General features: G+C 38.4%; 1 protein-coding gene and 3 long non-coding RNA genes across 4 annotated transcripts in view; 3 read left to right on the top strand and 1 right to left on the bottom strand.

The window, feature by feature from the left end:
• LOC103514384 (calcium-transporting ATPase sarcoplasmic/endoplasmic reticulum type-like) overlaps positions 1 to 16268 on the top strand; it is a 57974-nt gene extending 41706 nt beyond the window's left edge. Inside the window, exons 16-22 of the mRNA XM_026827369.1 lie at positions 2 to 222; positions 867 to 1041; positions 2618 to 2759; positions 13260 to 13477; positions 14232 to 14411; positions 15256 to 15472; positions 16009 to 16268. Coding sequence (XP_026683170.1) covers positions 2 to 222; positions 867 to 1041; positions 2618 to 2759; positions 13260 to 13477; positions 14232 to 14411; positions 15256 to 15472; positions 16009 to 16145 — 1290 coding nt within the window. The 3' untranslated portion in view covers positions 16146 to 16268. The remainder of the gene's footprint in view (position 1; positions 223 to 866; positions 1042 to 2617; positions 2760 to 13259; positions 13478 to 14231; positions 14412 to 15255; positions 15473 to 16008) is intronic.
• Positions 4340 to 5142, top strand: LOC113469553. Its single transcript, XR_003392925.1, has 2 exons — positions 4340 to 4611; positions 5061 to 5142. It is a non-coding gene; the product is annotated as an uncharacterized LOC113469553 (long non-coding RNA).
• LOC113469554 lies at positions 5228 to 6800 on the bottom strand. Its single transcript, XR_003392926.1, has 2 exons — positions 5574 to 6800; positions 5228 to 5470 (listed from the first exon to the last, which is right to left on the bottom strand). It is a non-coding gene; the product is annotated as an uncharacterized LOC113469554 (long non-coding RNA).
• A 199-nt stretch (positions 16269 to 16467) lies between the features above and the next one.
• LOC103514381 lies at positions 16468 to 18077 on the top strand. Its single transcript, XR_541649.3, has 2 exons — positions 16468 to 17086; positions 17236 to 18077. It is a non-coding gene; the product is annotated as an uncharacterized LOC103514381 (long non-coding RNA).
• The last annotated feature ends 4423 nt before the right edge of the window (positions 18078 to 22500 follow it).

Genomic DNA, 22500 nt, shown 5'->3' on the forward strand with positions numbered 1-22500 from the left:
ATCTGGCGGCCTCTTCTCTCTTTCTCTTTCCCCTCAGACTGGTGACGGTGTAAACGATGCCCCCGCTCTGAAGAAGGCCGAGATCGGTATCGCCATGGGCTCGGGAACGGCCGTGGCCAAATCGGCCTCCGAGATGGTTCTGGCCGACGATAACTTCTCCTCTATTGTGGCCGCCGTTGAAGAAGGCCGTGCCATCTACAACAACATGAAACAGTTCATTCGGTGAGTATATACACACTTGTCTTCGATTTGGTTTCTAATTCTGGTATTCCTGGTCATCGAAGGGGTGAATTTTTCTGACCAAGTTTCTTCACAAGTCTGAAAAAAGTAAGGCATTAGCATTTTTTTCCGAGGAAACAAGGACTTCGTTAGATACGTCTACAGTCGATAGAATGTCAATCTTCATCGCCTGGAACGTGGATAGATAACAAAGAGTTTATGTGTTGGATGCGTTTCGAGCGATGTCAATCAATCATAGTGTTTAACTGAATATTTATTTTCTAAGAGGTTTGACAGAGGGAACTGTAACTGCCAAGGTCTTATCGTCCCGAAATTGAAGAGAGAAAGAAGCACAGGAGAACGAACCTGTTTAGGAACGAACGAATGGAGAAAGCCAGTGCCCTAAATCACCAAAGTATGGAAAAGTATTTACAATTCCATATTTCGATATGATTCGTCCAAATTCAAAATTCTGCTTTTCTATTGGCTATTACACTTGTAAGATACTTTTCCATACTTTGGTGATTTAGGGCACAGCTATCACTGTTTAGGATAAAATCCGCCCCGGGTGGGAATCGAAATTTAAAAGACTAAATAAACAGTTTTTCAATTGTATTATTTTTTCTTGTTTTCCTCTTCACTTTCAGTTACTTGATCTCATCCAACATCGGTGAAGTGGTGTCCATTTTCCTGACCGCTGCTCTGGGTCTCCCTGAGGCTCTGATCAAAAAAAGTAAGGCATTAGCATTTTTTTCCGAGGAAACAAGGACTTCGTTAGATATGTCTACAGTCGATAGAATGTCAATCGTCATCGCCTGGAACGTGGATAGATAACAAAGAGGTTATGTGTTGGATGCGTTTCGAGCGATGTCAATCAATCATAGTGTTTAACTGAATATTGATTTTCTAAGAGGTTTGATAGAGGGAACTGTAACCTGTAACTGCCAAGGTTTCATCGTCCCGAAATCGAAGAGAGAAAGAAGGACAGGATTGGAGAAAGCCAGCCGTTCCGAGAACGAACCTGTTTAGGAACGAACGAATGGAGAAAGCCAACTGTTTAGGATGAAATCCGCCCCGGGTGGGACAGTTTTTCAATTGTATTATTTTTTCTTGTTTTCCTCTCCACTTTCAGTTACTTGATCTCATCCAACATCGGTGAAGTGGTGTCCATTTTCCTGACCGCTGCTCTGGGTCTCCCTGAGAGGTTTGATAGAGGGAACTGTAACTGCCAAGGTCTCATCGTCCCGAAATCGAAGAAAGAAAGAAGGACAGGATTGGAGAAAGCCAGCCGTTCCGAGAACGAACCTGTTTAGGAACGAACGAATGGAGAAAGCCAGGATAAAATCCGCCCCGGGTGGGAATCGAAATTTAAAAGACTAAAACTTCGCGTGTTCTTCCGTCTTTTTTCTGTGTACTATTACTGTCTACCGCGGCTGTTCTACTACCTAACCTCTTCTGGGCTTTCAAGATCGGACGCCATTAGGGCCATTTTTATTGAGAACCTCTCAATCAGATCTGGAAATTCGTACTTGTTTTTCAATTGCAAATATTTCAATGGGTTACTTTCTGGTGTTCTCGTGTTGACCCATCACCTAAATAGGATGTTTTGTGTCTCTTCTCGCCCATCTGATGAGAATATTTTTCTGCAATGAAACTGCTGGCTTCCAGGGCTGGACAGGAATTTAGGTGAGCTTGGTTCACGGGAGAGTTCAGAGAACATAAAAGATAGTTAGGAGAGTTTTTTATATATATTCCATGAAGGACCCTCCATTGGAGGTGTTAGGATAGAAAGTCGTGCCTCATGAGAAGTCGGAACTATGTCCGACCATTGTCTCGTAGATTCGTAGAAGCTCAAATCATCCTTTAGGGCTGTCTAGCCCCTACACCTAAGCCTCAGATTGGGCTTAAGTTAAGCTGTGACCATTATCTCAATTTTCATTATGATTAGTATCACTTATTAGTTAGTACCACTAACCGAGGGAAGAAAAAAAAATTAAGCTACAACTTTTTGGACATCAGCCTTCTTGGGCCAGCCATTCACTATCAGGTAGACCTGACAGGCGGACCTGATCAGGTGTACCTGTCAGGCCTACCTGATAGTGAGTGGCTGGCCTTATATGGATTCCAGTTGATATCGACATTGACTTGGAAAATGTCAATTAGGTATTAGGTATCTACTATCTACCTACCACTGTATTTGCTGTAGGTTCTTTTCTGAACTGTCCCAATCGTGGACTCTTAATTATATTAGTTTATTTTATTTATTATTATTTTTTTTTTTTACCTCTGGTGTTGTAGGTTTTTATAAAGAACTAAATCCTTTTTTTTCTGTGTGTTTTTTTTTTTCTCCCCAAACTAAGTTCTTTTTCTCATTGTTTCTTGTGTCTCATGTTCGCAGACCCATCACATGTCTTGCCTGGGAGGTGGCGACGAATTCAAAGGCCTGGACTGTCACATTTTCCACGACCCTCATCCCATGACCATGGCCCTGTCTGTGTTGGTCACCATTGAAATGTTGAACGCTATGAACAGGTATGGACGCCATTAGGGCCATTTTCATTGAGAACCTCTCAATCAGATCGGGAAATTCGTACTTGTTTTTCAATTGCAAATATTTCAATGGGTTACTTTCTGGTGTTCTCCTGTTGACCCAGCACCTAAATAGGATGTTTTGTGTCTCTTCTTGCCCATCTGATGAGAATATTTTTTCTGCAATGAAACTGCTGGCTTCCAGGGCTGGACAGGAATTTAGGTGTGCTTGGTTCACGGGAGAGCTCAGAGAACATAAAAGATAGTTAGGAGAGTTTTTGATATATATTCCATGAAGGACCCTCCATTGGAAGTGTTAGCATAGATGGTCGTGCCTCATGAGAAGTCGGAACTATGTCCGACCATTGTCTCGTAGATTCTCGTAGATTCGTAGAAGCTCAACTCATCCTTTAGGGCTGTCTAGCCCCTACACCTAAGCCTCAGATTGGGCTTAAGTTAAGGGCCTGTTTGTACTCCCTCGCCCTTCTTGTTTTGGCCCTTAGCCCTTCAATCCCGTTTGGTCTGAATGGATGCGTGGGTGTTTCGGTCCTTCTCTATCTCTTTTTCACTCACTCACTCTTTATGGTTTCTCTCTCTTTCCCTCACTCACTCTTTATGCTTTCTCTCTCGCGCTTTCTTGTTAACTTCTCTCTCTTTCTCCTTTCTCTCTCTCTCTCCCTCCAACATATTAGTTTCTTTAAACAATACAAAGTATAATTAAATTTCTAGGTATGTACCTACTTAGATAAGTAGACTTATACTTATACATAACTAATGTACCTAGTACGCACCTACCTACTTCAGAGAGTTTTTTTTTCTGCCAGGCCCAAAAAAGGAGACTAAAATGCCCCCGTATTTATGAACTCTTCCGCTCTCAAGTCAGACTGAAATACATTGCCAGCCTGGTTAGCTTGGAGGGTAGCGTGTCTGCCTTTCAAGCGTTAGATCGCGGGTTCGATTCCCACCCGGGGCGGATCTTTTCCTAAAGAGATAAGGTTCGTTCTGGGAACTGGCTTTCTGTTATCCTGCCTTCCTTTTTTCTCCGCTTTCCGGACACAAGGCCCTAGCAGTTACAGTTCCCTCTATCAAAGATATATATAAAAAAGTTCATTTATCCTGTTACGGTCCCTATTCTGTACTAAATACATAAGACCTTGTTTAGACTACAGGAGTAAAGGGACTTTTCAGTCTCATTCTGGCAGTATAAACGAGGTATATTCTATTTTATTCTATTCTACTTGAGAGCCAGTATTTTTTGTTCATAATATGGGGGGGTGTAAAGTACCCTTCTTTTTGGTCCCTCGCTTAACTTTTCTCTCTGATATCGTGTGCCGTGTTTTGGTGTGTTTGTGTGTTTAATCCGGCTGAAAACTCCTACCCCCCTCTCCAAACCCACCGTGGACAAGTGTGGTGCTCAGTGGACTTGAAATTTTGGGGTAAGTTTGTTTTGTGTACACCTTAACGCTTTTTTACCCCTCCTTACCCCAAACAAAAAATCCAGCCAATTTATTATCATAAGGGGTGGCTTTCACCAACCCTCTTTTTGGCCCCTAACAGCCTGTTAAAAGCCCTGTTAAACCTATACAAATCAAAATGGAACTTAACAGGCCTTCTAAGGACTGATAAATTATTGGTGAAAACCGACATAAATGTTATTATACTGTACCAAATACAGAAGACCGTGTTTAGACATAACTTTTTCTAATGCTTAAAAATCAATTTCCTTTTTTTCCAATGCTGAAACACTAATTTCCATTCATTTGTTCTTTCTCTTTTTCAGTTTAAGAATAATGTCCAAATTCCAATGCAGACACCAAATTTAAAAAATGACACTTATTTGAGTCTCTACCCTCTCATAATTTGGTAAGTATGACGTCACAAAGTGACAAGTCTCATCCCTCGAGAGGGTCCTAGGTTTGATTCCCTGAGTGACCGAAAAAAAATATAAGGGTGGAATTGTAGAAAATGGTACCTCTTACCATGAATGTCCCCGTCAGAATATCGAATTCCCTTCGTAGGTTTGGGATATAATTATCTTGATGGAGGACTCGTTAACTTTGTGAAGTTCCATGAAATAAAATGAAAATAATAATAAAGTCAAGACATAATTATGCCAAATAAATGAAAATAATCATTGAAGATACGGTCAGAATATCGAATTCCTTTCGTAAGGACATAATTATCTTGATGGAGGACTCGTTAACTTTGTGAAGTTCCATGAAATAAAATGAAAATAATAGTAAAGTCAAGACATAATTATGCCAAATAAATGAAAATAAATGACTACCCCTTGTTTGATTCTATTCTTTCAGATTGAGAGCACAAAGGATCAAATCAATCTGTCAGTCGCATTTTTTTCCCGCCAAAAATTCCAAAATTCAAAAAACTCCAAAACTCTCAAAAACACAAAACCCTCTTACGAACTTTTATCGAATTTTTCTTCCTCTTTGTGGTAAAAAGTTCAACGCCAAGTCATCTCCAAATGAGAATACGAAGCCAATATTTCTCGAAGTGGGTTTTAAATTAAGCAATCAAAGTTTTGCACTAGAATTTTCTTTCATCTTGAAAAAATTAAAACCAAAATGTTTGATTTTTCCCTGAAGTCTGTAGTCTTTGTCTTCTTAATTTGATAGAATAAACAATCAAATAAAAAATTAAAAATCAATTGTTAGTTTTTCATAGTGGGAATGATATGGATTTTTAGTTGTAGGCGAAGTTAGACCTATCTATTTTAGGGGTCCTGCTGGTTAAAATACCTCCTTTAGTTTCATTAAGTTAGACAAAAAATTAAAATATCCTAGAAACTTGAATGCGTGAAGTTAGACCTATTTTAGGGGTCCTGCTGGTTAAAATACCTCCTTTAGTTTCATTAAGTTAGACAAAAAATTAAAATATCCTAGAAACTTGAATGCGGAAAACGACAAGTCTTGATGTTTCGGACCTAAATTTTGCGGTGGCCTTTCTTTTCTTGTTTTTTATATGAATTTTGAAAAACACAAAAAATATTAGGTTTCTTTAGTTGTTAAGGTTATTATTTATTACAGTTAGAAAAGACATAAAATATTGTAAATATGTTTTCTAAGAGCAGAATATTTGGGCGGGTTAAAGGGCCGTATCATAAAAAATGAGGTATTTACTGTAAAGGCCATTTTTTTTTGTTTTGTTAATATGGCCCTAGTTTAGTGCAATATCAGGATTAATAGAACGAAGGATAATAGGCTTAACCCGACCTTTAGGGCTGTTCGCACCTACACCTAAACCTCAGAGTGGGCTTTTTGTTTACAGGAATAAGAGGCCAATTTTAGCCAATCATTTTCTATCTTTTCAAATCTGAGATTGCGCAGTGAAGACCTCATTTATGATTCGACCTTTACGGTTTCAAAGGACTTTACCTTCCTTGTAAAACTCAAACAAGTTGAATTCCTTTAGGCTTGTAGGCCCCGTCTATTAGATTTTTCGTTTGTTTATTGATTTTTTAATTATTGAACAACATTTTTTCAAATTATTTTGATTTTAAAAAAGTAATTTCAACAATATTTATTTCTTAAGTATTTAGGTATTAAATAAAAAGGAAAAAATATACAACCGATATTGTATTTTTTACTGTGTACGGTTTTGTATAAACTAAGTTAAGTGGAGCTTTGCAGGTGTATCGAGACATTTAACTGTTTGATTTTTCAAGTAAATCTTTGAGATATTGGGCCAACTACTTCAAATGATGCCCTAAATTAAGACCCAACTTGAGAATCTCAAGGTTGACAATATCACCTTAAGGGAAATTTTAACTCGAAGTTTTTCTTTTTCAATCTTAAATGGCAGGATTCTCACTTGGTGAGCTCTGCTCTTCCATCCAAGTTTACCGTTGCAAACATTTTCTTCGCTTCATTCCTAACTGTATTCCAACTTGCTTTCTTTTTCTGTTATAACTCCACAACTAATACGAGTTGTTATAACATCAGTGTTTTTTCTCTAAATGTTTTTCCCCGCTTTCTTAACCGACCAAAAAGAGCTTCTTTTTTCGACCAAAAAGAGCTTCTTTTTGCCGACCAAAAAGAACTTTTGCCATATTTAAATATAATATGGACTTATTGGATAACACTTAACCCTAGTTGGTACATGGGTGTATGGAGTTCAGATATTAACATTCAAGAGCACTAAGGAGTTTAAAGGGTTAATATTTCCCAACTACGATTCCTTTCCTAATTTTTTTTTCAAAAAAAAAAAAAAAAAAAAACTCCGTTGTGGACGCACTGGTTCGAAGGTCGATGGTCTCGGCGATGAGATGGTCCATGGTCTAGACTAGGGTCGATGGTCCATGGTCTAGACTAGGGTCGATGGTCCATGGTCTAGACGAGGGTCGATGGTCCATGGGTCTTTGGGTTCACTAGGAAATTATTCGCTATGAAAACTAATTTTTCCCTAAACTGATTTGAACGTTGTACTTTTTTTTGTATTTATACGTATTTTCAAATTGGTCTAAAGATTCTAAACTATTTATTTTTGTTACATTGTCTCTTTGGAAACTCCGATTTCACTTACACCCATGCAATTCAAATTAATCTATTTTGTGTAGGTAAAATGTATGAACGAGAATATTATCTTTGAAAACAAAAACCATACTTACCTAATTGAATACTTAAGCCTAATGTGAATAACGGGTAAGTAAGTAGAATTGGATGCAAACTGAAAAGAGTTCTTATTGAGGTCACGGACAAAAGGTCTGAAGTTCGACCTCTTTTAATAATGTACCGAGAAAAAATAATGATAAAAGAGAAAGTATTCCAGCAAGAGTAAACATACTTGGAGAAAAGAAAAAGAAGTAGTAGCAGTACTGTATTAGTAGAAGAAGGAGAAGGAAGAAAAGCAGAAGAAATACCTAGTAGTAGAAGGAGAAGGAGAAGAAGAAGAAGAAGAGGAGGGAGAAAAAACGATGAGACTTAAAGGAAAACAATGCAAAAGGAGGAAGAGAAAGGAAAAATGAGACATTTTTAAAAGAACAATGAAGAAAAATTTATTAATTCGTGACATTCTCTAGAAGGGAAAATAAAAAATAATGAAAACAGACAACGACAAAATTAACCTAAACAGTTAACAGTTAACCTATAGAAAATTTTTCCCCTAAAGAAAATTCTTCCCCCTGTAGCGAAATTCTTTCCATTTAACGCGACAGTCGGCATTGGGAAAATTGCACTGGAATGCAATGGTTTGGCGAAAAACGTGAGGAAAAACCATTCGAGAAAGAAAAATAATTGGAGAAAGAATGGCGAGAATTAGACAAAAGCGAGGCCAATACAAAAGAAGTTGGAATAAGGCAAAAGAAGAGGCGAAGCTGGAGCAAGTAATTAGAGAAATACGTGGAACGAAGAATTAAATGATAAAATAGACGAAAGGAAAAATAGATGAAATTAAGGAAAATTAAAAGCACCAAAAAAATAACAACACATAGAAGAAGTAAAGAATTTCCTTAAAACGAAAACGTTTGATAGTATCTAAAACCTATACCAAGAAATTGTTATAACTCTACCATTGATGGATTTGAGGGAAAATTTAGGAAGGACAAATGCATGGAAGATCCAAGATAGCATCTCCCTAGTCCCTATAAAAGGCCCATTTTCCAGGGTAATCAAAAAAATTCTTTAAAACGAAAACTTTTGATAGTATCTTATACCAAGAAATTGTTATAACTCTAACATTGATGGATTTGGGGGAAAATTTAGGAAGGACAAATGCATGGAAGATCCAAGATAGCATCTCCCTAGTCCCTATAAAAGGCCCATTTTCCAGGGTAATCAAGGCTACCCATTCTACCCAAGCTTTACCAACAGTATTCTTGGTTTAACCTTAAAGCGAAAAAGGCCTTAAGGAACATTTACAATGTTACCTTCTGGGGTACATTGAACCTTCCAAAGATTCGTCCGACGCCATGGATTTCGGCTCTTGGCAATTTTTTTAGCATTCTTTTGCCATTTCGCAAAAAAAATGCAAAAAATAAATCGTTCCGGTTTTGGTCAACTTTAAAGCCAAAATCCACAGAGCGGACGCACATCAATCAGCAACCAGACTCTTGGCAATTTTTTTTAGCATTCTTTTGCCATTTCGCAAAAAAATGCAAAAAAAAAAATCGTTCCGGTTTTGGTCAACTTTAAAGCCAAAATCCACAGAGCGGACGCACATCAATCAGCAACCAGAGGGTTAGGTAACCTACAAAAAAAAGACCCCTGTGAGGGGGAATTCAGCTAAAGACTTTGTGAAGGGAATTTAACACCGAATTGGGGGTCCGAGATCCTGCTCGGTGTGGATAAATTAAAACTCCCTCCTTCGTAACAATTAGATGCTAGTTTGGGCAATGGTTTTTCGGGCAAGATCGGGTAAGATCGTCGTTGAGGCACATTGCATATACAAATAGTTTCACGGCGTTCATACAAATTTTCTCTTTACGAACTGCATGACTTTGATAACCTAGTTAGCTTGGAGTTTGGCGCTTCTACATTGTAAGCGCCAGGTCGCGGGTTCGATTCCCACCAGGGGCGGATTTTATCCTGATCAGCTAAGGTTCATTTTTGGCAACGGCTGGCTTTCTTTTATCCTGTTTTCTTACTCCATTTGCTTTCGGGACAATAAGACCTTAGATATGCATAGGTCACTGAAGATAAGCAACGCTGTGCATGGTTAGGGTACATCAGGATGACCACAGTTACTCACCTGAGGCATCCTCAAGGTCAAACATGAAGTTCATATAGGAGTTCTGCCAGTCTAGGGCGGCTTCTGGTTGGCGGGCAAACTCGTCCCACATTGTACACCATTCCTCTTGACTGACCTGAAAAGTGGGAAAGGAACATATGTTAAGCTACTTTTACTCTGGTGAAGGAATGGGTTGCTAGCCCAAATTATCTCTCTCAAATATCTTATAAAATTCTTTGTGGTAAAGCAGAGCTTTTCAAAAACTTTTGTGACCTCTTTAACAGCATAAGTGCCTCTTTTAGAGCATTTACAATCAATTTTCTTATTTCAATAATCTTTTTATACTGGTTTTGCCACCACTGGTAGTTACTCTGTTAAAGTAGCTACTCAATTTTTCTCACGAGGCTGAGTGCACCCCGGACTCCAAGCACAGATATACGAGTACTTGCCCAAATTATTTGTCAAAGGCTTTTTTTTTTATCTGCATAAAATTTCCGGGGGAAGAAGGTACCATTACAAAAGTCCTATTTCCTATCGGAATTTACCCTATTCTGAAGTTCGTTCCCCCTCTTTTGGGGTGGTAGCACCTGTACTAAACCACAACTGAGGCAGGTACATGGACCACCCTGTATTTGGGAAACCAATGCCGTGAATTATCACAATAGGAAAGGAACATATATGTTAAGCTACTTTTACTCTGGTGAAGTAATGGGCTCCTAGCTCAAATTATCTCTCTCAAATATCTTATAATTCTTTGTGGTAAAGCAGAGCTTTTCAAAAACTTTTGTGACCTCTTTTACAGCATAAGTGCCTCTTTAAGAGCATTTACAATCAATTTTCTTATTTCAATAATCTTTTTATACTGGTTTTGCCACCACTGGTAGCTACTCTGTTAAAGTAGCTACTCAATTTTTCTCACGAGGTTGAGTGCACCCCGAACTCCAAGCACAGGTATACGCGTACTTGCCCAAATTATTTGTCAAAGGCTTTTTTTATCAGCATAAAATTTCCGGGGGAAGAACGTACTACATATTACAAAAGTCCTATTTCCTATCGGAATTTACCCTATTCTGAAGCTCGTTTCCCCTCTTTTGGGGTGGTAGCATCTGTACTAAACCACAACTGAGGCAGGTACATGGACCACCCTGTATTTGGGAAACCAATGCCGTGAATTATCACAATATGTGGTCTATTGCTTTCTATGTCACAAAGCCTTTTTGATCCTTCTCTCCCCTACTTTCTACACTCCCCTCTTTTCCCCTATTCCTCTCTCTCCCATCTTTCCCCATTCTCTCTTTCCCTTCCTATTCTTCTCTCCCCTCTTTTTCCCTCTCCCACATGTACTTTTCACCGTTTCTGTCCCCCTCTCTTTAGCCCATCTCTCTCTCCTTCTCTCCTATATATTTATTCCTTTTCCCCCTCTTCTTTCTTTTTTCTCCTCCCTCTACTATTCTGTCCTTCTTCCTCTTTTTATCACTCCTCTCCCCCCCTGTCTTTCTCCTCCCTATTTCGCTTTTTCTCTTTGCCCTCTTTTCTGCTTCTCTCTTTTCTCTCTCCCCTCTCTACCTCCCTTTAATTTAGCAATTCATTGTATCCTGAACAGATTATAGTTTTTGAAACTGAACACACAAAACCTCATCATCAGACTATTTAGATAGTAGATAATTAAAGTTCAAAGTGAGAGAGAGAGAGAGAGAGAGGGAGAGGAGAAAATAGGGGGGATAGAGAGAGGGAGAGCGAGAGAGAGAGAGTGTGTGTGTGTGAGAGAGAGAGAGAAGGAGAATTTAATAGGGAAAGAGAGAGAAAGGTACAGTCAACACACAAGTGCATTGTAAATAGTAATATGGAGAGAGAAAGAGGGAGGGGAAGTGAAGGAGAGAGAGAGAGAGAGAGAGAGAGAGAGAGAAAGAGAAAGAGAGAGAGAGGGTACACAGAAGAGTAGGTAACTAAACGTTGTTGATAGACTGTTTTTTTTTCTTTGAACCAAAATGAAATTTTTTATTAAATTTTACGACCACACATTCTCCTCCTCCTCTCCTCTCTCTTTCTCTCTTCCTCTCTCCCTTCCCTTCTCTCTATCTCTCCTCAAACCCATTTTAATAACCACATGTTGAATATACCTACCCCCTTCCCTTATTTCCCCTCCCCCCCCTCCTACACTTGCTCCTACTCCTCCTCCTCCTCCTTCTCAGTCTATCCTTGTTCCCTCTCCTTAGATACCTCCCTCTCTCCCTCATCCCCCTCCTTTGCCCCTTGTTTGTGAATACAAAAGTAATTATGACCCTCTCTTCGTCTCTCTCTTGTATCTCACTCTTCCTCTCTATTTCACTTTTTGCCTCCAATTTCTCTCTCTGTCCTATTTCCCCGCCTCTCTCTTACTCCCTCTCATTCTCCTTTCTTCCTCCCCTTTCTCTCTCTCTATTTCACTTTTTGCCTCCAATTTCTCTTTCTGTCCTATTTCCTCGCCTCTCTCTTACTCCCTCTCATTATCCTTTCTTCCCTCCCTTTTCCTTATTTCCCTCTCCTTCTCTCTTTCCCTCTCCCTCACTCTCATGGCATATTAATGGATATTTAGCCGAAAGCCTAACCCCGATTTTACTTCTCTCTCACACCACATAAGTATAGCTCTCTCTCTCATATTTGTCTCCCTTTTCCTTATTTCCCTCTCCCTCTCTCTCTCTTTCTCTCTCCCTCACTCTCATAGCATATTGATGGATATTTAGCCGAAAGCCTAACCCCGATTTTACTTCTCTCTCACACCACATAAGTAGAGGTACCTATAATAAAATTATAGATACCTGTAATTATAGGTATGTATATTGCCGTGCTGATAAAACACTATGTAGGAAGGTATACATATGTAGGTACCCTGTTACCTGTTGGATACCTATAATAGAACAGTTGCGCTTACTTGGGTGATGTTTCAAAGTCAAAGAGCTGAAAAAATGAGGAACTGGGGAATTTTTCTTTTTCTTCTACGACTTATAGATCCCGAGATAAATCAATTTAAAAAATACCGGTAAATCTTGAAATCTGACGTCACGGCATACGCTCATGTACGCGATGACGTCACATCAAATGTCCCGAGCAAAGCTCCCTCGCAGGCAACGCATTAATGTTGTGCGCATACGTTTCTGTGCAGTTCTTTCTGCTCCTCCGCTTGCGCGCTTGCATAGTGGCGCTACCTAACGGACGAAAAAAACAACAGCGTCAAGTCTGACGTCACACATATTTGAACTCTTTCATTAGAACGGAAAATAAAAATTGAATTTTCGACCTTTTACAGTTATGGAGTTTTGACCTCAGATTTGGATTTTTCCCAAATTTTTACATAGGAATCGACCATTTATTTATAATTTTTACCCATTTGACCTCAGATTTGGATTTTTCACTACTTTTTACGTAGGAATCGACCATTTATTAATAAATTTTACCCAATTGCAACTGCTCCATTGGGCAAGGTAAACCTGGCCAACTTTTACATAGGAATCGATCATTTATTTATAATTTTTACCCATTTGCAACTGCTCCATTGTATATTGTCATTCTAATAGAGGGATATTTATCGAGGGGTATTTAACGGAAAGCTTTCCCTTTCTGCCCCTTCCCTTCTGCTCTCTTTTCCCCTCTTTTTCCCCCTCCCTTCAATTTCTACCCTCTCTTTCCCCTCATCTCAATTTCTACCTCTCCTAGCTCTCTCTTTTTCTTCCCTCTCTCTCTCTCTCTTTCTTCCCTTCCCTCTCCTTCCAATGTAATTGAAATGAGTGGGGTATTTTCAGTCAAAAAATATTCTAATTCTAATCCACCCAACCACTGTGTCTCTTTCTCAGGTCGTCGCGAGCAAGCCATCGCTGTCCGCCAAGACGTGGAAACCAAATGGAAGAAAGAGTTCACTCTGGAGTTCTCCCGGGACCGCAAATCTATGTCCTCGTATTGTACACCCCTCAAGTCGTCCAAGTTGGGCAGCTCTGGACCCAAACTGTTCGTGAAGGGAGCACCAGAGGGCGTCCTGGAGCGATGCACGCACGCCAGAATTGGATCCCAGAAGGTGAGTTTGAAGGGTAATTTTTCTTAGAAAAAATACTTAATTTTTATATTTATTTTTAAAGTATTTCCAAGTTGTAAACAAAAAGAAGTTTAAGCACCGACTTTGAAATTTTCTGATCAAACTTTGTTCTCCATGGAAGCACGCAACGCTGCCCTTTCTGTCTACGCTCAAAAATTTCAAAATAAATAAACTCTTAATTTCCGTTTAAGTTTTAATCTCGGTTCAAGTAATCTGATTGACTGAATTTGTTGGAATGTAGATCTAGGCAGCGTTGCGTGCTTCCATGGAGAAAGTTTTTTTCCCCTCCAATGTTCTAGCTTAAAAAAAAAAAAACTTGCCAAGTAAGTTAAGTGCAAGAAGTTGCGAATGTAAAAAAAATATTAAGGGAAAATGGTTCTCCGTGGACGGAGGTGACCTGGATTTTGGAAGGAGATACAGGTTAAGGTGAGAGAGGACAGGCAACTTGGACCAAAGTAAAGATCTCAGAACGATTGAGGGCCGAAATTTTTGGAAAGGAACTTGGCCTTATTTTTTACATTTATGTTTTTGGTGGGATTTTTACTTTCCTTATCCTATAGGAAGGAAAGTAATGTAATCGGGTCAAATTTTCGATGGTTAGATTTTAGTGCCAACACACGTTTTGAGAATTTGAGGTCCCTAGAGCCTAAATCCAAAGTTTCAGCCATTGTTCCGTGGGTGTGTGTGTGTGTGTCTGTCTGTGATCAAAATATCTTGAGAACGGTCAGAGGTATAGGGTATGAAGCCCGAAGACATGAATTTGGCTGACTCGACCAAGTTTGCTTCCTATGAGGTCAATCTGACCTTTGTCGGCGTGGTGGGCATGCTGGATCCGCCGCGAAAGGAGGTGTTCGATTCGATTGCCCGCTGTCGGGCCGCCGGAATCCGGGTTATTGTCATCACCGGAGATAACAAGGTAAGACAGAATACTTACTTATCCGGTTATACAGGCCACAAAGGTCCTTTTTCTAGCGCTTTAACTCTACGTACACTGTGCAGTAGGTCATTCGCGCAAGATAGATTAGGATTGTGAATTTTAGGCTGTTATAAGATTGGTTTTATGGTGCGAAAACTGTAACTTAATCAATCTTATGGATTAAAAAAAGTTAATTTTTTGGATGTTAGGAACATTTTGAAAATCCAACTGTTCAATATCATTTGAGGCTCTTAGGTCTTTTTGGTTTGGATTTCAAGTACTCATCTGAGTGAAATTTTGCTATTTCTTGATGAAAAAATTGCAAGAATTAAAGAGTCTGTCTCTCATGGTAAGGGAAATGTTTTAATACATGGGTTTATGTGGGTAAAATGGAATATGCTGCGGGAGTCAGGGGGTTTATGTTGAAAATGCATATCTCCTTGGCGAAAGTGCCACAGAGAGGAATAATAATATACCTTCTTCTTCAGGTTCCTCTCCTATCGGAGGTTGGAAATCATGATGGCAATCTCGTCTTTGTTTCTCGCAATCCTCATCAATTCTTCTTGATCAGCACACCCATACCAGTCTCTCAGATTTCTCCCCCATGACTTTCTTCTTCTGCCTCTGCCTCGTCTTCCTTCAATCTTTCCTTCGAGTATCACATTCAGCAACTTGTACTTTGGCCCACGGGGAATGTGTCCCAGATATTCTAACTTCTTTTTCTTGATTGTGTATTCCAATTCCATGATCTTGTCCATTCTTCTAAGCACTTCTACATTCAATAATATACCTAACCTAAATAAAATACGGCTGAGTAATCACTTTCCCGGGGTTTTCATTTCAGGCCACCGCCGAAGCCATCTGCCGTCGTATCGGCGTGTTCACGGAAGAAGAAGACACCACCGGCAAGTCTTACTCGGGCCGAGAATTTGACGATCTGCCCCTGTCCGAACAGAAAGCTGCCGTGGCCCGCGCTAGACTGTTCTCCCGAGTGGAACCCGCGCACAAGTCCAAGATTGTCGAGTTCCTGCAGGGCATGAACGAGATTTCCGCCATGGTGAGTGTAATGGCCAGTGTTGCCACCTAGGGTATTTTTTACCCTATTTTAGGGTATTTTTGGGCCTAATAGGATAGTAGCACTGGTAAAACCGAGTTGAGAATTTTTTTCTAGACTTAAAAAGGAAAAAAAATTTGGAAAATTTTCTTTTTCTTCTACGACTTCCAGATCCTCACATGAAATTGGAAAAATAGAAAAATGCAACATATTTTATTAAATGCCAGATTCAAAATGCATCCTAATCCATTACAGACACTTTTTCTCAGTTTTGACCTCGGAATTGGATTTTCCCAACATATTAGGAACAAAAGAATCTTCATCGGTCTCATCTTCTAGTTTTCCTTAGGTATAAAATTGGCTGAAATTTTTTTGAAATCAACCAATCAGATCCGACGTTAATCCAAATAAGCTCACTTGTGGCCCCGGCCATAATTAAACGAATAAAATATAATCTGACGGCCAGTCAGCTCCCATGGCGTAGTGGTCACTGCACTCGCCTTGCACGCGGGAGACCCGGGTTCGATTCCCGGCGGGGTCAAGAAATTTTCCTCCTCGATGAGACCCTCAAGTTTATCGCCCGCAAGTTCACCGACGGTAAGAGCTACTTCCACGAGTGCCACTATCAGGTCCTCATGTGGGCCGTGTGGTTTGGTCTCCTCCTGTACGGGCCCATCTGAACAGGCGCTTTGTTTGGACACCCCTGATTCTCTCAATCTTTCCTCCTTTGAGTTTTTTCTGATTTTTTTTCGGACTAATTTGAAGTGATCTTTTTCCTTTTCCTCTTCTTTTTTTTCTCCTCCTGATTTTTTTGACTTATTTCAAGTTATCTTTTTCCTCTTTCCTTATATTTCTTCTACCATTCCTCTTTCTCTCCTACCTATAAGTGATCATTTTCCTCCTCTTTCTTCTCCTTTCCTTTCCTCCTTTGAGTTTTTTCTGATTTTTTTTTCGGACTAATTTGAAGTGATCTTTTTCCTTTTCCTCTTCTTTTTTTTTCTCTCCTCCTGATTTTTTTTTTTTGTCGACTTATTTCAAGTTATCTTTTTCCTCTTTCCTTATATTTCTTTTACCATTCCTCTTTCTCTCCTACCTATAAGTGATCATTTTCCTCCTCTTTCTTCTCCTTTCCTCAGTTTATCTGAATCTGGCCTCTTTCCTACTTCTCCTGCCTCTCTTCTTTTTCTTCTTTCCTTCTTGAGCATTCTCTTTCTCCTCCTTCCCCTCTTTTCTTTTTGTTTCATCTCCTCTGTCTTTCTCCCCCTTAATTTCTCTCAATTCTGGGTAATTTCTTGGAATTTTTCGGGCATTTTTTCACCTTTTTATTAAATATATATTGGGATTTACCTCCTGGTGAAATCCAAGGCTTTTCCCCCCATTTCCGGGGATTTTCCATCAAAGTTTGTCGATTTTCCCCGGGAATTCCGAGAATTTTCCCGTCCCTACCCTCTCTCTCGTGTCTCCCTTATCCTGTGCGATTTTTTTCCCTGGGGAGTTTTTGGTTCAATAAACTGAGAGTTGTGTTTTTTTTTCGATCTTTTTTCCATCTCTCTCCTTTCATTTTTCTTACCTCTAAGATGTGTAATATTTTTTGGGTGATGACAAAAAGAGTTGAAACAAGGTGACGTGGTATCCCTGGGGAGTTTTTGGTTCAATAAACTGAGAGTTGTGTTTTTTTTTTCAATCTTTTTTCTATCTCTCTCCTTTCATTTTTCTTACCTCTAAGATGTGTAATATTTTTTGGGTGATGACAAAAAGAGTTGAAACAAGGTGACGTGGTATTAATTATGACAGACTCTTTATTGGTTTGAAACAGCAAAGATAAAGTAACTTTAACAATACTCATTAATTATTATTGTGAAGCGAAATCCGGGCAGGATTTTTTCCTTCCAAGCAATGCGCTATTCAAATCCCACATCATCTTGTTTCCTCTCTTCACTTAGAATAAACATTGTGTTAATCAATGAGTGATCAATAGAATTAAATACGGCTTCTTATTTGTAAGTTTTCTAACGCAATCGTAAAGTAGTTTGCGTGAATAACCAAACGCTGAGGCATAAAAGAGACTCACACTTCCCTAAATACTTTCTCATTACCTTGTATAAGATCCATATACATATTGGTGATGGAAAGTAAAATTGTTACTTGGTTACTTAAATCTAACTTTAGTACAGTCAATCTAAACCTTAGTCGAATCTCTGAAATTCTTCATTAGTCCAGTCACTAAGACGTGGAAAAAGTACTTATTGTTTGTAGCTTCCTCTGAAGCTTGATCAGTGACACAATATTATGTAGATTCTGTTCCGGGGGTATTTTTTTTTATTACTTTCTATCATTTTTTTTATTTTCTCCGTCGCACTCTTTAATAGACAATTTATTATTTGAAAAATAAAAGAGAAATTTTCGTTTCATAGGGGTTTTCTCATTTTGTACAAAATTGAAGGGAAGTGGACAATATAGGAAATGCCCTCCATTTTGTTTTTTGACTGTTCTACTTATTGTTCTAACATGATATTGTTGCTAACACACGTATTTTACTGTGTTGATTTACTTTGATTAATCCAAATTATTTTACTGTTGTGTTGTACAATTGTTTTTTTTTCCTCCGAAAATCACAAACTTTGATTTTTTCCTACTCTTTTAGAATTTAAATTTAGAAAACATAGGTACATTTTTTATTTATAAATAAAATCAATATAAATTGACTTTCGAATTTTTCTTTTGTTTTACATTATTATTTTATTTACAATTTAGGCTCTAGATTGGAACTACGTATATCAGGTTCGAACCCTGAAATATTTTAAGAGTAAAACGCCCTGTTTGATAAAAAGAAAATCTGCGCTTTACTTCTGTTCTTTGGTTATTATTCAGATTAGATTGAAATGGCTGCTGAAACCCTTCAAGATATAGAAACAAAAAGGTGAAAAAAAAACTTTAAATCAACAATGGATTTTGATAGTTCTTGGAACGTCAATATCCAGGGACTTAATTTTATAAATTAAGACTAAATTTGAATCCGAGTAATGTACACTTGCGCGGAGGAAAAAAACTTTCGAAATTAACAGGTTTTCTCATTAGAAAGTATACAAATAACCAAGGAAAGTGTGAGTCAAAGAGCAGTACTTTCTATAGGACCAAACGACCAGCTGTCGAGGAATTGAGTATCTATGACGAGAAACGATTAGGAAATAGGTAAAGACGATTATAAATCATTGAAAAGTTGTAACACGAACGATTGTACAGATTAGAAATTAGTTAACAACGAATGAAAGAAATTAGAAAATTAAACAAGAAAAGGAAGGAATTAGAAAGTCATAAAGAACAATTGTAATGGATGAGGAAATTGTCAAAGAAGATTGTAAACAATTGAAAGTTGTAAGCAACGCTTGAAAATGAGATAAAAAACGGGACAAAAACGAAAAGAAGTCATAAATATTAAAGTTATTCATAAAGATTAGTAAAATTCATAAACTATCATTCCATTAGAGGTCTGCCTTGCTTTAACCAGCAGACATCCCAAGGTCCGGTCGATCTTCATGAATGCAGTTTGGTCCAAAATAACTCAATGTCTATCAAAAAGACTCAAAAATTCAGCAGAAGTTTTCGAAAATTCAGTGGGACAAAAACGAAAAGAAGTCATAAATATTAAAGTTATTCATAAAGATTAGTAAAACTCATAAACTATCATTCCATTAGAGGTCTGCCTTGCTTTAACCAGCAGACATCCCAAGGTCCATCGATCTTCATGAATGCAGTTTGGTCCAAAATAACTCAATGTCTATCAAAAAGACTCAAAAATTCAGCAGAAGTTTTCGAAAATTCAGTCGCCAAAACAGATTGAGAACTGAATTACTATTTGTTAAATCATGAGACAATTTTCAAGTCTCGATTTTAGGCAGAATTTTCATCAGCTTCCAAAAAAAAGTTGGAATCGAATGACTCAAAATTTAGGCAGAATTTTTATCAGCCTCCGAAAAAAAAAATTGAAAAGAATGACTCAAATTGTGGGTGAAACACCTCAATAAAATAAATAAAAACACTTCTGTTTCATCAAGAGAATAAAAACAGATATCTAGTCATGGGGTCGGTGTAGTACTTCATTTGATTTTTCAAGTTATTCTTATTATTTAAGTTATTTTTATTTTTTAGTTAGTTGAAACTTTCATTGGAAAATGATAATAATTGTTAATAAAAAATCTGAAATAAAACGTTAAATTTGACCAAAAAAATTTATAAATTTGGAATTTTTTTGTGTGTTTCATTTTGCTTAGAGTTTAACATTTATGGCCGGTTTTACCACTGAGAGGTACCTACAGTGTCAAGGGTTTTTTTCGACGTCACCCATTTGATTTACACAGGACAGTATTTCTTGGAATCTGGATTCACTGAAAAATCGTGGTGAAATCGGAATCAGACGATTTTGTGATGCAAGAACGTATGGTGGATTTCACCAATGACTTAATGAGAGCTTTAACTAATGGGAGAATTTCTCCTTTAAAATAATGGGGTAGAGGTAACCAAACCCACAAATCAGGACGTATTTAGTAACTACGTAGGTACATACATACCTAGTGCATCAAACATAGATGAAAAAGGTGTCTATTATGCCTAACGGATGATATTTTATCTAATGGTGGTAATCCATTACTATGAATTAGTTATTTTCTCTCTCGACATTTATTCACCCCCTTCCTTTCCCCTTTTCTCCCTCTCCTCCTTCTACCCCTCCTCTTTTATCCTTCTTCTCACCCTCCTTTATTCCCACTCTCCTCACTTCCTAGATCCATTCTCTCCCTCTTTTTATCCTCCTCCTTCTACCACCCCTCTTTTATTTCTCCTTCCCTCACTTGCTAAATCCCTGCTCCCTCTTCCCTCTTTACCATTCCTCTCTTTTTATCCTCATTCTTTTGCTCTTCTTCCCCTCCTCTTTATTACTTTTTCTCACCCTCCTTTAATACTACTCTCCTTACTTCCTAGATCCTTCCTTTCTCGCCCTCATTGACCCTTCCTCCTCTTCAGATCTCTCCTTCCTTCTCTTCTCCCTTTATCCGTCCTCTCAATTTATCCTCCTTCTTCCCCTCCTTCCCTCCACATCCCCTATTTTTACCTTCCCTCCAATCCTCCCTCATCTCTCCTTCCTTCTTCCCATTTCACTTCCTATATCCCTTCCTCTCCTCTTTTTTTTCTCACCCTCCTTTAATCCTACTCTCCTTACTTCCTAGATCCCTTCCTTCCTGCTCTCCCTCTTTTACCATTCCTCCCTTTTTATTATCCTTCTTCCCCTCCTTCATTTTCCCTCTCCTCCTCCTTCTACCTATCCTCTTTTTATCCTCCTTTATTCCTACTCTCCTCATTTCGTAGATCCCTTCTTTCCTTGTCTCCCTCATTCACTCTTCCTCTCATTTTTCCTTCCTTCTTCCCATTTCACTTCCTATCCTTTCCTCTCCTCTTTTTCCTCTCTCTTTTTCTTCTTCCTCTCTCGGTCGTACTCTCACGCTTTTAGCACATTTGTTCACCTGTCAGATATGTAGGTATTGTGTTTAACACTTTTGTCTCTTCCACAGGCTTAGAGCAATTCCATCATCAACACTTCCTTTTGCTCTTCCTTCTGTTCTTGGTTTTGTTAATGCTCTCTTCGTCCTCCTTCTCCTTATCATCCTCTTCATTCTTCTTCTTCTTCTTCTCTCGTTTCGTCTTCTTTTTCTTCTCTTGTTTCGCCTTCTTCTTCTGCTTCTTCTTCACCTTCTTTATCTTCTTCTTCTCCTTCTTCTTCCTCTTCTTCCTTTTATTAATTCCTGTTCACCCACAGGGGACTGTTCTTCTTTTCCTTCTTCTTCTTCTTCTCTCCTCCTCCTTCTATTCTTTCTCACCTATTTTTCCTCATCCTGTACCTACATTATTTTAATTTTCCTGATGTTTCTTCTCTTCTTCTTTCCTTTCTTTTTTTCCTGTTCATAGTGTTCATTCTTTTCCTGCTCCTTCTTATTTTCCTTTTCATTTTTATATTTCATCTTCTTTTTCTTCTACTTTTCATCTTCTTCTTCTTTTCATCTTTCTTCTTTTTTTTTCTGCTCTTTGGTCTCTTTATTCTTCTCCTTCTTTTATATCTCCTACTCCTTTTATTTGAACTAAGAATAATCAATAGTTCTTAGGACACTTGATTTGGAAGTTGACGTGTTAAACCTTTTATCTCACCTAACCCTACTCCTTAAAGAAGAAAACTTCCGAATATCTAGCGATGATAAAAACATAAAAAAATCTGGTGTGAACATCACACGACTTTCCTTATCCTATTGAATGGTGCTTATTTGGGTGTTCTTCTACCCTAACTTTTAGAATATCTCTAACCGTTTAGTCTGTTTAGCTGAAAACCGCCAAAAAACGGTCGAAATCTGTCCAAAAGCGGTCAAAATACCACCAACCGCAGCACCTATCTCAACCAAACGTTCCTTGTCACATTTGTAAACTAGATAGGTACCAAATTTCAAGTCGGTACCGAAAACCACCAAAAAGCGGTAAAATGCCGCCAAGCGTTGCACCGGTCTTATCCAAAAGTTTCGTGTCGCATCCTTGTCACATTTGTCAGCTACATACCAAATTTCAAGTCTAGCTCTTACCGTTCTCGAGATATTTTGTTTACAGACGGACAGACAGACACACACACGGACCAATGGCTGAAACTTTGGATTTAGGCTCTAGGGATCTCAAAACGAGTTTTGGCACTAAAAACTGACCATCGAAAATTTAATTTTGACCCGATTACATTACTTTCCTTTCTATAGGATAAGGAAAAAAAGGGCTATATGATTTCAACTTTTCATCTTTTTCCTCTCTCATAACTACCTACTTTCCTACCGTTTTTTCTTCTTTCTTTTAGTGCCCTTTTCCACCGTTCTCGAGATATTTTGTTTACAGACGGACAGACAGACACACACACGGACCAATGGCTGAAACTTTGGATTTAGGCTCTAGGGATCTCAAAACGAGTTTTGGCACTAAAAACTGACCATGGAAAATTTGACCCGATTACATTAC

This window comes from Diaphorina citri, unplaced genomic scaffold, assembly GCF_000475195.1.
Source record: "Diaphorina citri unplaced genomic scaffold, Diaci psyllid genome assembly version 1.1 scaffold1129, whole genome shotgun sequence".
Classification (NCBI taxonomy): domain Eukaryota; kingdom Metazoa; phylum Arthropoda; class Insecta; order Hemiptera; family Psyllidae; genus Diaphorina; species Diaphorina citri.